The sequence below is a fragment of the Maylandia zebra genome, linkage group LG9, assembly GCF_041146795.1.
Source record: "Maylandia zebra isolate NMK-2024a linkage group LG9, Mzebra_GT3a, whole genome shotgun sequence".
Lineage (NCBI taxonomy): Eukaryota > Metazoa > Chordata > Actinopteri > Cichliformes > Cichlidae > Maylandia > Maylandia zebra.
The window spans coordinates 16716891-16731016 of NC_135175.1; the positions used below are offsets into that span (position 1 = coordinate 16716891).

At 38.8% G+C, this 14126-nt stretch overlaps 1 protein-coding gene across 4 annotated transcripts; it reads right to left on the reverse strand.

Annotated features, from left to right (window-relative positions):
• Positions 1-955: 955 nt before the first annotated feature.
• On the reverse strand, positions 956-13340 carry nup58 (nucleoporin 58). Of its 4 annotated transcripts, XM_004546508.5 has the most exons (14): positions 12882-13340; positions 12169-12329; positions 12048-12080; positions 11661-11939; positions 11348-11516; positions 11151-11216; positions 10713-10887; positions 10264-10343; positions 9892-10010; positions 9585-9667; positions 9218-9419; positions 3788-3871; positions 2932-3030; positions 956-2499 (listed from the first exon to the last, which is right to left on the reverse strand). In XM_004546508.5, the coding sequence occupies exons 1-14, from the start codon at positions 12959-12961 to the stop codon at positions 2330-2332; spliced, it is 1800 nt and encodes a 599-aa protein (XP_004546565.3). In that variant the 5' UTR covers positions 12962-13340; the 3' UTR covers positions 956-2329. The 4 variants fall into 4 exon arrangements, with proteins under 4 accessions (XP_004546565.3, XP_004546566.3, XP_076744205.1 ...); XM_004546509.5 differs by lacking the exon at positions 3788-3871; XM_076888090.1 differs by lacking the exon at positions 2932-3030.
• Between the last annotated feature and the right edge of the window lie 786 nt (positions 13341-14126).

The following is a 14126-nucleotide window of genomic DNA, read 5'->3' on the forward strand; positions in this document are numbered from 1 at the left end:
ACTTTCAAAACTTTTTACTTAAATAAGAGCTAGAATCAGTAGCACCAGTGGCCCGTTCTATGCTGTATAATGGTTTGGGGCACTATAAGACAGTACTGTAGTAATATTTCTAATACAGTGACTTTGATGGGGCAGCCTATCATATTTCAGGATGCAGGCCCCTTTGCTCCCCTTCTAGACACCCCCCTGCTGTAAGGAACAAATGAATCATTCATCATAATTTAGAACTATTAATGGAATATTTACACAGATATACAAAAGGGCATTTTCAGCAGAGATCAGTGTTCAAACAGCATACTGTGCTCCCTCACCTAAGTTTATTGTAGTAAGACTAACTGATCATTGGGAAAATACCTTTTCCCTCATGTTAGTTACGCTAAAACCTGTCGGTCAAATTGAATAAATGATACATTTAATCAGATATGTGTTTAGAGGAATCTTTATGGGTTTTATTACAGTCTCAAAACTTTAAACATAAACTTTCTTTTGAAACTGGTCACTGGCTTTAATATTTTTATTAAGATAAAATTTAACTTTAGATAGAAAAGTGGAAGACCAAAGTAACACTGCAAAAGGACAAACACATTAGTTTCAAGTTTAGAGAGACTGATGTACCCTCAGAAGGCCTCTTAGGTCCTGACTACATTATAAGGAATCTGTAACCTAGACTGTGCCTTTTTTTTTTTTAAAGGAACAGTAGAAGTTAGTGTGAAAGCGTTAATTTTAGGGCAACTTCCCAAACTTTGGCATTATATGGCTTACAGCCTTGAAAGCTTCATAGTACAATTATGTTGTCACAAACAGTCTGGGTTAACTTTGCTTCGTGTGATGACTTGAAAATATATCAGATGCGGGAAGAGCTGCTGCAAAGCATGTGACATACAACATATTGATGACAGAGTTTTTCCTGTGTCAACACACATTTATTGAAGTGATGCCACAAACAGGCAAAACATCATATTGGAGATTTTATTATTAAACAGCTTTTAGAAAATTCAGGATTCCACAGACTGATTAGAAAATAATAACAACAACATGGACAATTTAAAAAACAAACAAAAAAAAAAAAAAGCAGAATATCTGACCCCCGACCAGCCCCAGTACTCAAAGGAAATATGATCAGACCAGAGAGACAATTTCATACTTGTGTGACAGAAACACATGCACATTCACACAATCACCGTCAGGTCACATACACTGGAAAGTGCAGATTTGTTCTAGCACATGTAGAAACTGAGCAGGTACAATATGCATATGAAATCCCTTTCAAATTCAACCAACTTAACATCTAATGAACTCATGTAATACGAAGAGCACAAAGTTTCGAATCTCAAGTTCTTGCAACAGTACACAGGGGCAAAACACCAAAAACCATAATGTGTCTAAAAGTAATTAATGAGGATGGAGTAGCAAAAGAAAAAAAACAAAACACAGGTTACATGAGCTAGATAATGCGCCAGCTCAAGGTTCTAGTCCACTTTTACCTCTCAAATCTCATATCTTTCTCTACTTGATATAAAAATAAAACTGTGCTTCTCAAAAAAACAAAAAAAAACAAAACAACAACCCTGGACGCTCCAGAGCCTATAAAACTATCTAGGATGTAATATTACACTCCTTTGATACTTCAGACGGAAACTCTGCCACAAACATTGCTCCATAAATCTTATCTGATCGTTTCCTGGACGATCCTTGGGCCACGTGATCATTTGGGAAGCGCTCGAGTGCATTTCTGTGATTGACAGTTTGTGGAGCACAGCAGAACCATTTCAAAGCATTAAAAAAAACAAACGGAAAAAACGTTGTCTTATAAAATGTTCTGGCTTAAGCAATTTCTCACCAGTAACTGAGCAATTTGCAAGTGAGCCAACAATCCCAAAAGCATTGTAGCACCACAGACCAAAGTGTGCAGAAAGAAAAACATTCTGAAGCAATGCAAATGAGCTAAATCCATGCTTAAAATGATATAAATGCTATTTTATCCTATCTTTACATGCGGCTGCCTACTGTATTGATTTGGGTCCTCCCTTCTTTACCAAAGGCAAAAGTAATCACTGCTAAAAACAGAGTCACTCGTGTACTTCTGCTCTAATTTCTGTAGTCTAATCCCTCTGCAGAGTTGGATCCAACAGGAAAACGTGAATGTGGGTAAATTAAAAAGAAATGCATGTAGAAGACTGGACAATTCAGAATAGCATATTTCCTCCGTTTTGGTTGGGTAATGGTCATTTTAGCATCGTCTTCTATGCTTTTGGGAGATCAAGCTGTACTTGCTACAAACTCATAGCTGGTCAGCTGCTCAGTAACATGCGTCTATCATTTCCCGTTTCTATCTCTTGCCCCTTTTGTTACCAGCTGGGGGCTTCTTCAACTGGAGTAAGGGTGCTGCTGTGGCAAAGCCTCCAGGAGGTGGGTTAGACACGCCAAATGTCAGGCCGGCAGAGGGGTTGATGCCAGGGTTGCTGAAGTTGAAGCCTGAGCTGTTGGTGCTACCAAAACCTAGTAAAGCAAGACAAGGAACAAAAAACAAAAAACAGTCAAATACGAGAAAAACAAAAAGATAAAACATGAATAACATGAGGATTTAGAAAATCTGGTGTCAGAAAAAGGAAGTTCAAATGAAATTCAGAGGTTTTTTATAAGGATTTTGCCATCCTAGCTTAAAACCCCCAAGATTCTAAAGTGCCAACACACACAAACAAACATATATACACATAACTGTATTTACCCACTGCTGGGACGTTCATTATAACTTTAAAATATGGATATACTAAACTTGTTGCAGTTCCATTTACATTACACTAATGAGACACAGTTACAGCTTAGACCCTTTCCAAACTTTATACACTTAGCGAGCTGAGCCTTTATTCTTTGTTGCCATCATGTTTGGTGGCCCAGGTGTTAAGGTGCTATATACAGCATGTATTGTACCTGCACTCAGACTGCCTCCTGTGGGCTTATTGGTGGAAGAGAAGGCAAAAGAAGACCCCCCAGTCCCCACCCCACCAAATCCTGGCCCACCACCAAAACCTGTGGGAGAGAGTGACATGGAAGTCAGACTGGTCTAAGCACACAGCCTAGACTAGATACAAAAACAAGAAGCGCCTCAGGAGTTACACACTGGCAGGCATTAGCAGACAAAAGCAAGCAAAAAAGAAAAAAAAAAAAAAGTCATAAACTAATCCACAGAGCACCACACTTGGCTTAACTTCTGACCGAATAATGCAGAATCAAACAGGACTCACAGTGCACTACACCGCAAAGCAAAGGCCAAAGGAAGAAAAACGGCAGATTTCACCGAATACCCAAACTACGAGAAAACAGACAATACTTTTGAGTGCGCTCAGACCACTTGCTTCCACACTCTCAAGTGGATTTGCAATTTGACATGCCCGTATTTTAACACCACAGCGTTTCGCCGTGACAGCTGAGTGAAACTGTTTACCAGGTAACAACTGTACGATAGGATTGCAGTTTTTGTGTGTGGTGTGAACGCACTTGACTCCTCGCAAAAGGCAGAGCAGAAAAGAGAAACAGCTAAGCTCTGACTGCACCACTCTGTCAGACACATACACACCAGCTGCTTAGTCTGTCATACAACCAAACTCAAATACATTTTCTTTAAAAACCCACTTTGATTTAACCACCAGGTAACATTAGGGGAAATGGCAAAGTATGCAGGGGTCTAGCAAAAAATAAAACACACGAGAAAACAGGGAATATTCATTTAAAAAAAAAAAAAAAAAAAAAAAAAAAAAAAAAAAAAAAAAAAAAGCAGAGGTAATACCTCCCAGGGTAGAAGAGCCCAAGCTAGTGCCCAATGCTGAGGCAAAGGGGTTTCCAAACCCTGCCCCCAGAGGCGCCTGGGTCCCTAAGGCACAAAGAGAGAGCACAGGCTTTTACTCTTCTTTTATGTGAGACAAAAAACACAAAGTAAACTGCACTGCTGTCACGCTGACAGCTTTATTTTAGCTTTAGAAACAAGTCCTGCAGTTGATTCAAATAAAATATGATAATCTGATCTAATGACTGCGCCGACAGAGGCATCAAAAGACTACAGCATCTAATTAACTGCAACCTCACATGAGCTGAAATATGACAATAATTAGGCAACGGATCAGGCTTTCACAAAGTACATATGAATATGTACTATCCTGCTATAAAGGCTTTCAACTATAATATTCCAGCTAATCAGCAGCGCATTTATCACTGCTGGCAAGCTGGGAGGGAAAAAGGAAACACTGCTAGTTCTTTCACTCAGAAACTTGTCTTGTTTTCTTTAAGCATTCTCTTTTATCTTATCAAATTTGGGAGCTTTTCAATTAGTCTACATTCTTAAAACAAGTTCAGTGAAAAAGAAACAAGGACAAGCGTTTCTTTGTTTAAAAACCAATTTATTTTCAATTAAATATGCAATTCCACTTACATAAAACACAAACAAACAGTTTGGAACAAAAATTGGCTGTTAATTGCTAAGTGCTACTGCATTTGACAAGTTTCCAAATTCAAGATTTCTGAGAGTGAATGAACTAGCATACCTAAAATTTAATTTAAAAAAAAACTTTTTAAAAATGCATCACACAATTACTGAATATAGCTTTAAAAGGCACAACATATTTATAGATTAAATATACTGTATCAACAGGCATTGGATATATAAGATTAAAACACAAGGTTACAGGTAAAAGCACTGGAGAATTAGATAAGAAATGTGAAAACGGCATTCATGGCTGCCTTTCAGTGTAAACTGGTCAAAACAAAGAAAATCAGTGATTTGGTACAGTTTGCCTGTGAAAGACAGTGTGGTCAAGTTTTGAGTCATGCGTCCAACATAAACTGAAGGACCTTTGTTACGTTCGTTTAAATAATTTTACACCGATTATGAAAACAAAAGCTCCATTGTAAATTACTATAAGCTACAAATCCGTCTTTGTTGGATCGAGTCTGACTTTAGAGAGAGATGACAAGCTAAAACCTGCAAGAGATTGATTTTTTTAGTCTAATTTCAGATAACTAACAGTAAATTCTACTGGTTCCAAAACACCCTGTAATAGTCATGCCTCCTGAACGCCACTAGCAGGGGAAAAAACAAACAAACAAAATACTAAACACTATAAATGACAAAGAATATGGAAATGTTTTGGAGATAATAGCAACATTCAAACAGTCAACTAATCAGGCCCATTATTGTGAACTGTTGTGCTCAAGCTTAACACACAGAAAAACAAAGATACCAAAAGGTATAATTCAGATTCATTACTGAGCATCTCAGGTTCATGTAGGCAAATTGTGACACTGGTAATCTACCTACCATTTAAAAAATAAATAAATAAAAAGTCACATTAATTCCTTCACTTCTTTTATAAAAGGAAAAAAGAGGTAAATGGGAACAGCTGTTATATTAGCACTCATGAAAATACAGCATTTGCATACACGTTACTGACAGTGAGAAGATACCAACTAGAGAGTATTAATGTGGCTTAATATCCACAATTACCTTCAAAGTCAAAACAACTTTGACAGACCAATAATTATTACATTATTTAATAGTCATTATTGTGCCAAGTGAGACTGTAGAGGTGTGGAAGACGATATTTTAAAGTGTGAGCAAAACTGCACAGAATGTCAAATTCTGGATGAGTGTGGACTTCCATTAAATCCTACAAAAACAAACAAAAACCTAGCGTTTGATAAGAGGACTGACTGTCCAAAAGCAGCAGTGTTTTCATTAGCAATTAATCATTTAGGTTGTTTTTTTACCCATACACCACCGTAATCAGCAGCAGTATGCCGATGATTACTGGAAGTGGGTTCAATGAATTCCTGTTTGTATCGCGACATGTTCAACGGCAGTTTTCCAATCTTTATTCCTCTGAGTGCCAATACTGCTGAGCTCGCAGCGCTATCTACAACAAGCAACGCTGTATCCTCAGATGAGAAAAATGGTGGGAAAATAAACTCCCCTGTACAATCAAGACACACAATGTGGCCATACAGACCAGTTTCTTTTGGCACTAATGTATATCACTGGTACTTATGGACCAGTGTGAGCAGCAACAAATTGTTCTCTTCTGAACTACCAAACAGTTAAACCAACAAGAAAAGTAGACTTTTTACAGAATTGAGAAGCAAATGTCTGTACAACATACCATCGCCTTGGATAAAATACCTGAAATCACAACTTGTGAACAGCTCTTTAGCTCCACATTTTCTCTGAAATGAACTCTATGTGAAATGATCCAGCCCTGTTGCACTGACAGTAGCCCTTAAGTGAAATCACTTTCATCAAATTACAGTGGTATGGCCTTTATTAAAACCAAACCAGCCAAATATATCAAGGTATTGAACAGTGAGATAATGCACACACTTACTGTCACTGCTGACAATTCATTATCCAAATGATCTGTCCACATAAAAGACCAACCTCAGCTCCTTGTTCACAACACAAACACACTGAGAACACTGCTTCATTTAGGCCAGTAAGTGACCGGGGCTTTTCACCGTTCTCAGCCTTAGTTCCACTAGAAAAAAGTACATTTCAGAGTTATTTTCAGTCCTGAGTCTTTTGGTACCTTAACCCAATGTCCATGGAGACAGAAATCTGAACAGTGTAGGCCCATTCTCATCTGGCATGTGTACAGGTCGGATGTGAATCTACCAAAAAACAAACAAAAAAAAACCAAAAAAAAAAAAACCACTCCAGCCCACTGCATCTTTAAATGCTGTGATACTGATCACCCTCCAACATGACATTTCAATAATGACCCAAGTTTAAGGTTGACCTATTATATTTCGAGCTCTACTTAGATTTGCATGACTCACGTCCCCTCAGTTCATCCACTGACTGAAACAAACCTGTTTTAGCTCCTCTCTCTTCAGTCAACTTTCTTCTGATTGGCTGCCCCTTGCAAAAAAAAAAAGCTGTGAAAAGCAGGTGGGTGGGGCTACTATAACCATATTAATGATAATCCTTTGTTATTCAGTGTGTGAATGTGAGAGTGAATGAATAGAGGAATTGTAAAGCGCTTTGGGTGCCTAGAAAAGCGCTATATAAATGCAATCCAAACAGTGTCATGAGTTAAGAAAAAAATATTAGAAAACTTGCATTTAGAGTTCTGAAGGCTGAGTGTTTGGTTTGCTGGGATTACTTGTACACTAAACTCATTTTGAAACTTTCAACATGTTTAATATGCAACAACTAAATGAATCTAAACAGGTCACCTTTAAGCAGAAAAAATAAATATATAAATAAATATACTAGCCTGCAATTAGGCTTAGCAGAAAAGGTGGGAGATTTGCTAAATAAAGCAATCAATTACCCTAGCCAAAAATAATTTACAAACCCGACTCATGTTAACCTCATATACTACAGCCTTGTTGGATAGCTAGCATACCCAGAGCACAAATGGATAAAATGAACAAGTGATCAAAAAAAATTATTTGATTTTTAATGAAATTTAAAAAAAATCTTAAGCAGGCACCGAGGTGGTGTGCACTTCTACCACACAATAATAACTATTGTGGCTTGTGTGTTAAGTTGTTGTTATTTTTTCTTTTTCAGTAAACAGTGGCTAAGGAATGGATTAGTTAAATAGTCCCATACCTACTTGGCACATAGTTAATTAGTTTAGGTGTTAACGTACAACTCCATCTGCATACCCAAATAAGTGTTCAAAAGTATGTGAAATATTCATTAAAAATGGAAAAATTAGCAAACATCTGGTGGGCAGCAGATCTGATAACAGTCAAAGCACATCTCATGAGCTTTGTCAAATGAGTAGAGATCAGACTAACATTTTTAAACCAACCTGCCTTTACATCCCATCAACCTTTGAAGTTACGTCAATAAAGAGACTGCAAAAGCATGCTACCGTAATATATAGCTTAGTGTGTTAGTTGTATGCAGGTACCCTGATGTGCCAGTAAAAATGGCTTACAACTCAAACCAGATGTTGCAGTAAATATTCTTAAGGTTATGTTGGCTGTAGTTTAACAAAACTGAATTTGAGTCCTTGACTGCTCAGTATAAGAGTCTCATTTAGATATTTTAGGATATAAGCTCCTACAAAATGCCAAATCAATTTCTGATTAAACACAATGTTTAATCCGTGTATTTATGCCTAATACAACGTACTTAATAGTATTTTTTTTGTTACTGTCAAAGAGTAGAAAGAATTTGACAAACAGCATGACAGTCAAACTGTAAATGTCATTAGGTTAAGGTTATTTAGAGAATGGTTTCTCTAAAGTGAATATCTGTGTCTAAACTAGACTTTTTACTTGTAAGACCTTGGGCAACAGAAGCTGTGTGCTTGAAGGAACGGTGGGGATGACAACTTTAATATATTCTCTTCTTATTTTACTACCCTGTATATTCAGAGAGGAGCATGTTGATTCGGTGTCAGATTAACTGGTGTTTCCCACACGTCTGAGATATCATTCGGATTTAAGATAGCTGGGGCTACATTGCCATAGACGTACACCAACTCAACGCCCAGACTGACGTGACAAAAATCTAAAGATGCACCACTACCTGGACTAATCATTCAGAAACCACAAAATTCGCAGCAAGTGCATTAATTATCCTAACTTCATTACACAACAACCTCAACTGAGTACTAGGCTCACTTTTAGCATTGCTAAAACAAAACAAAACCCAAAACTGAGGTTTAGAAGTTTCCAGATTCAAAATGAGATTGCTCGACTTTTTCCACCACTGTGCATTTTCCCCAGTGATGTCAGCCATAAAGCTGCTCTGGTATCCCATTAGAGAGGGCACACGGAGGAGGAGAGAAATTAACAGAAGGGATTTGGTCTTCATTTTGCACTGGGGCCATCTATTTAATGTCCTCACTCTTGAATTGTAAGGTGCATAAAATAAATGTTCCCAACCCTTGTACTGAGAGTCAGAGACAAGACGGTAAGGCAGCACAAATGTCTCCTGTTAAAGTTAAGCAACAGATTTCTCTCATTTCTTCCTTTCTAGCCTCTTTTCATTCACTACAGAAAGCACAGATACCTTAACACCAGATAAGGCTGCTGTTACTTTTGTACTTTTAATCATCCTCTCTCACCTTTTGAGTTATTTGCTACCAAAATATGTTAAAAGCACACTGATCCTGTCTTCTCCACAACTTGCTTTTATTATTGATTCTCCTTCCTCTCCTTCAGTCTCCTAACAAAGGAGAAACTTGCTAGAACTTGTAGGCAGTCAGACCTGGAGTTGGCTGCTGTTGCTGGGTCAATGTGGCTGCCATGGCCACAGCTGCAGCATTGGGCACACTGGAGAACGGAGCAGGCCCAGTAGTGACTCGCGGCGTGCTCTGCCATTTCCTGTTAGACACCCGTTTGGACTCAAACACATCCGTGGAGTCTTCCAGGAAGGCTCTGCGGTAGGAGAGGTACTGATGCTTCAAAATCTATACAACAAGACACCAGAGAGAAAGACACGTTAAATGAAAACGCTACAACTGCCTCGTCACCCAGTCCTATACATTATTACACATTACATTTCAAGCAATGCGAATGAGGATCTTTTTATTATTATTATTAACATATGTAAAAGCAGGAGGGAATAAACTGACCTTGACATTCTCATGGACAGACTGGAGCTGGGCGGCCTGTGCGACAAATGTTTGATACAACTTCTGCATGGCCAAGGTCAGATCTGTAAACAAAAGCATAAAAAAATGTCTGCATAAATATTTGATGTATTTTAATAAAACAGGGTGGGTTACAGAAAAGAAAAGAACCAGAAACTGTCTTTTTTCTCTTCATCTTGAATGCAAACACATCTGTAGCCTGTTTGTTAATGAAACATGTAACACTGTGATCAAACCGAACTTTAACATGAACAGAATTACGTTAACAGCCAGACAAATGTGTTCTCACCCTGAGGAGTGATGTGAGAGCCGCTGCTTTGGGTTGTCAGGTGGTTCTCCAGCTCCTCTATCTGCTGCCGGTACTGCTGAAGCTGCACCTCAAATTGCTCTACCAGGCTATGGAAATAACTACACACAAAAGGGACACATATTTTAAATCTCAGTACATTAAGCAATGTTCATTATTAACCTTTTGAATCAACTATTAAGAGAAGCTTTTTGACAAAAACATCCACTGGCCAAGTGTATTTTTTTATTGCTGTCCTATGATATTAAAATGAAATAGAGTCGTTTGAAACAGAGTCTATGAGAACTAAAGGACTGCAATAGCACACATTGACCTTGGATTTACTTTCTGACTTTCATCCAATAGCTTACTTACTCTGATGGAGCCGTATTCTCGTGCTGAAGTCCAGGGGGGGTCTTTTGTGTACGAAGTGCTATGTCAGCATTTTTCAACTCCTTAGCAACAAAGGAAAGAGGAAAGTCAAACATCTAGAAAAAAAAAAATCTGTGAGATTTCCAAGGGAAACTTTTTCATATTTTTAGTTTGTGAGGTATAAGGAACAGGAAAGGTTAACCCACATATTAAGTTCATCTGAAGTCCAATTTAAAATAATTCTGTTTATCTTAGGTACAGCTACAGATGTTTTGGGAAATGAACACTGATACTGGACTTCCTGACTTATATATTTTGCAACACTGCATACACTATATATTGTGTATCCACTAGAAGTTTGGAATGCAAGTTTCTGATTTACTGACTTTCTAATGACAAATAATGTGCATCAGAAATAGACACCTGTGTCAACATAAGTACACCGTTTTTACCTGTGCCGTCTCCAGTTTCAGTTTGTCGATGGCCAAAGCTTGGCGCTGCAGACCGCTGGCGCTGACGGACAGAAGCTGTTTGAGGCTCTTGATGTCATCTTGGACTTTAGAAATGGCTTTTGATGACATTCTGCTTATATCCTCCTGAACTTGTTTTTGCTCTTTCACAAATTTTCTGCAAAAGAATTAAGAAAAGAAGGAAATCACTTGTAGATGACATAAAAGCTCTCTGATAGATATGGCAAACTATCAAAATATGCTTTCAAAGTGCTACTACTCAAACTATATGTATGCATCTGGGATTTTACACAGAATGGGGACTCCTAGAGACCTCACCAGATAAAATTTGGGTTGGGTCATACTGCTGCATTCAACCTATTAAACACCCGATTAAAAAAAAAAAATTAAAAAATAAATAAATCACACAACGATACTTACTGAAAATTTTCAACATCCTGACAAATAACTGGGGGCAGGTTCTCATCTTTTAGAGCTTTGCTGTCCCTGAGGGTGAGAAAAAGTGTTTTTCATCATTAGAACAGAAAGGATAGTCGGTGCTAAACATTAACAGCAGAGTGAGACATTAGACATATTCCATAAGACAGTAAAGGACCGTGTTGGTCAGCAGGACGTACTGCGCATTGGCTCCAGATGATGTGTCGCTCTTATTCTCAGAGGAAGTGCTGAAGTCGACTCCACCCAGGCCGATACTCTGAGCAGGAGCTGCTGATGACGCTGTCGAGGTTGCCAGCAGAGAACCGAACGATAACCCGCCTCCTGCACCAAGAGTAGTCTGACTCAGACCTGCGGCAAGAAATAGTCATACAGTTTATAGAACTGTGACAACTAATTAAAACGAACACTCTGTAATTCAAAGCATTCACTGTACTCCCACTTGGCCATGTATTTAACACATCAGCTCTGTAAAGCTGACAGTTTGCCTCTCACCTGTAGGCACAGTGCTGGAGAAGAGACTGCTGCCTAGTGATGGACCTGTTAAGGCTGCCGTGGTGGTGGTCGTAGCTCCGCCGAGACCGAGGGCAAAGCCAGTGGCTGTAGGCTGCTGTGGAGCAGTGGAGGTCAGGACAGAGCCAAACGTCAAGCCTGTCCCAGCAGCGGCTGTCGAAGAGGTGCTAGTAGCTGTGAGGGAGAACGGCGTAGCTGAGGCTGTGGGCTTGTTGAAAGCCAAGCTAAAGCCAGTGGTGGCAGCTGTATTGGCTGGGGCACCTGAGAGAAAGTAATTGTTTATTAAATAAAAAAATAAAAATTCACAATCATTACCTGTTGTTCAGAAGCTCTTCAACTTAAAAATACCCCAGAGAACCCCAAACATACCTAATGTGAGGCCTGTAGTGGGCGCAGCAGCACCTGAAATAACACAAGGTCCCATTATAAGATGGGCAGCTGGCAGAAATATCACAAATACTTTTATTTCTTTATTATTTTGCATTCTTACTTGAGGCAGGTGTATTGAAGGAGAATCCTCCAGCAGGTTTCTGAGCAAAAAGACTGCCTCCTAGGCCAAGAGACGGGGTGCTGGTGCTGGTACTGGGGGTTGCACTTGCTGTACCCAAAGGTGTACCAAAAGAAAAGCCACCGGTATTGGCCGCAGGAGCACTTTCGAAGAAAAAAAAAAAAGTAATATGTTTAGGCCCATACATTCTTCTACAATATCTGCCAAGTTCCAAACTAATAAAAGATTGACATTGTGTTATGGTTACAGTACACACAGATTAACAACTAGGATTTTGTCGAAGAAAATACACAGGGTCTTAAATTTCTATATAGAAAACCTAAATGGTGATAAGTGCTTTACAGATGGATGGTAATCCCAATCACATTATTACCAGTAATGAACTAATTTCCCTCTTAAAAAATAAAAAGTAACTACAATTACTATAGCTTAATTGTCACTTCAAAGACTTCTCTTGGCAGCCCGCAATTTGCAAGAGTTCACTCTGCAGTGCGTGCATGTGCAAAGTTTCAAATAACAGAGTTTACAAATGTATCTAATTAAAATGCTCATCTATAACCCGACATTGCTGAGTAGCTCGGGAAAACAACGTACCCAGCACTGACTTTGAAACTCGCAAGCCGTATCTGCTAACGCCAAGATACCTCTGGTTATGCTAGCGTTAGCTAAGTGGGCTATCTAAAATTTGTCGTTACCTGGTTGCGGCCCCAAATGCGAATCCTCCACCTGTGTTGGTGGACCCAAGAGTTCCCGAACCAAAGTTAAAGCTAGACATTTTCTTTTAAAAGGCACGGTGTCAACACCAATCGGCTGTGGGCTTAGCTCACTTCTGAAAACATCACAGCTAATACGACAGTTAGCTTAGACGCCCGCGTGAGGGCCGAATCCGCGGTCCCGTCTTCACCAAAACATACTTGAACTCATCAGCTCTCTCACTAAATCCCAAAATATTCAGTTGCCACCTGTTATGTTTACACAACCTGTTCCTCTGCTTCTATTTCTTAAACCTGACAATTATCGCAGGGTGCATTCACGCATGGTGTCACTTTTCTTATTCCCCGCCTGGTATATCCTAAATGCTAGTGCATTTTGGGTAGTGGATTTCCTTTCTTTCAACTACATTAACCGTCATCCCCGCAGATTTTGCGTCTCGTGATGTGTCACGCATGCGCATGGGATTAAGTCTGGCAGTCCTGAGCAGCGGATGTATGTTGAATCCGGTGTTTCTTTCAAAATAAAAGAAGCAGCTACAGACTATAATAACAACGAAGAACGGCTCAGAGTACATTAGTGTATTTGCAAAGCTGAGTATAACTGGTTGCACAATGCTGTTTCAAAATTGTCATTGTCTCTGTGAGTTTAAATAATCTGTTACTGACCTGATAAACGAGCAACAGTTCCATTATTCTGAACCCAGGGCGGATGAATGGTTCACAGGTTTGTATCATTAATAGTTTTTGGTAACCTAATAAACCTAAAAAATTATGAAAATAAATATGTTGCAAATGTGTTATCTGAGTTTTTCCAACATTTATTGCATTGTTCCACCTTTTTTGACCCAGAAATGTTGCAGACCATCTTTTGCAAACTCTGAAAAGTATATTTTATCAATATTAATATCAATTAACAAATTAACTATTCTACATTCTACATTTCTTATTATAAAACAGCATATAAAAATATTAATACATGTTTCAGCAGAGATTTATTCAGATCTTTTGACATTATGTTTGGGTTCTTTTTTGTTTGTTTTGCTCTCACTTTGATATTTGCTAGATGTAACCTGTGTACAGTCCTGAATTTCATCCTTTTTTAGAGGGTGCCAAGAGGAACTGTGGCACTGCATGAGGAAGTCAGCAGTGGCAGGGAAGTATGTGAGGCTGGTGCCGTACATTTGTTAGGACAGCAAGACAGTGGTGAGGTGTGTGGTAGGCAAGATG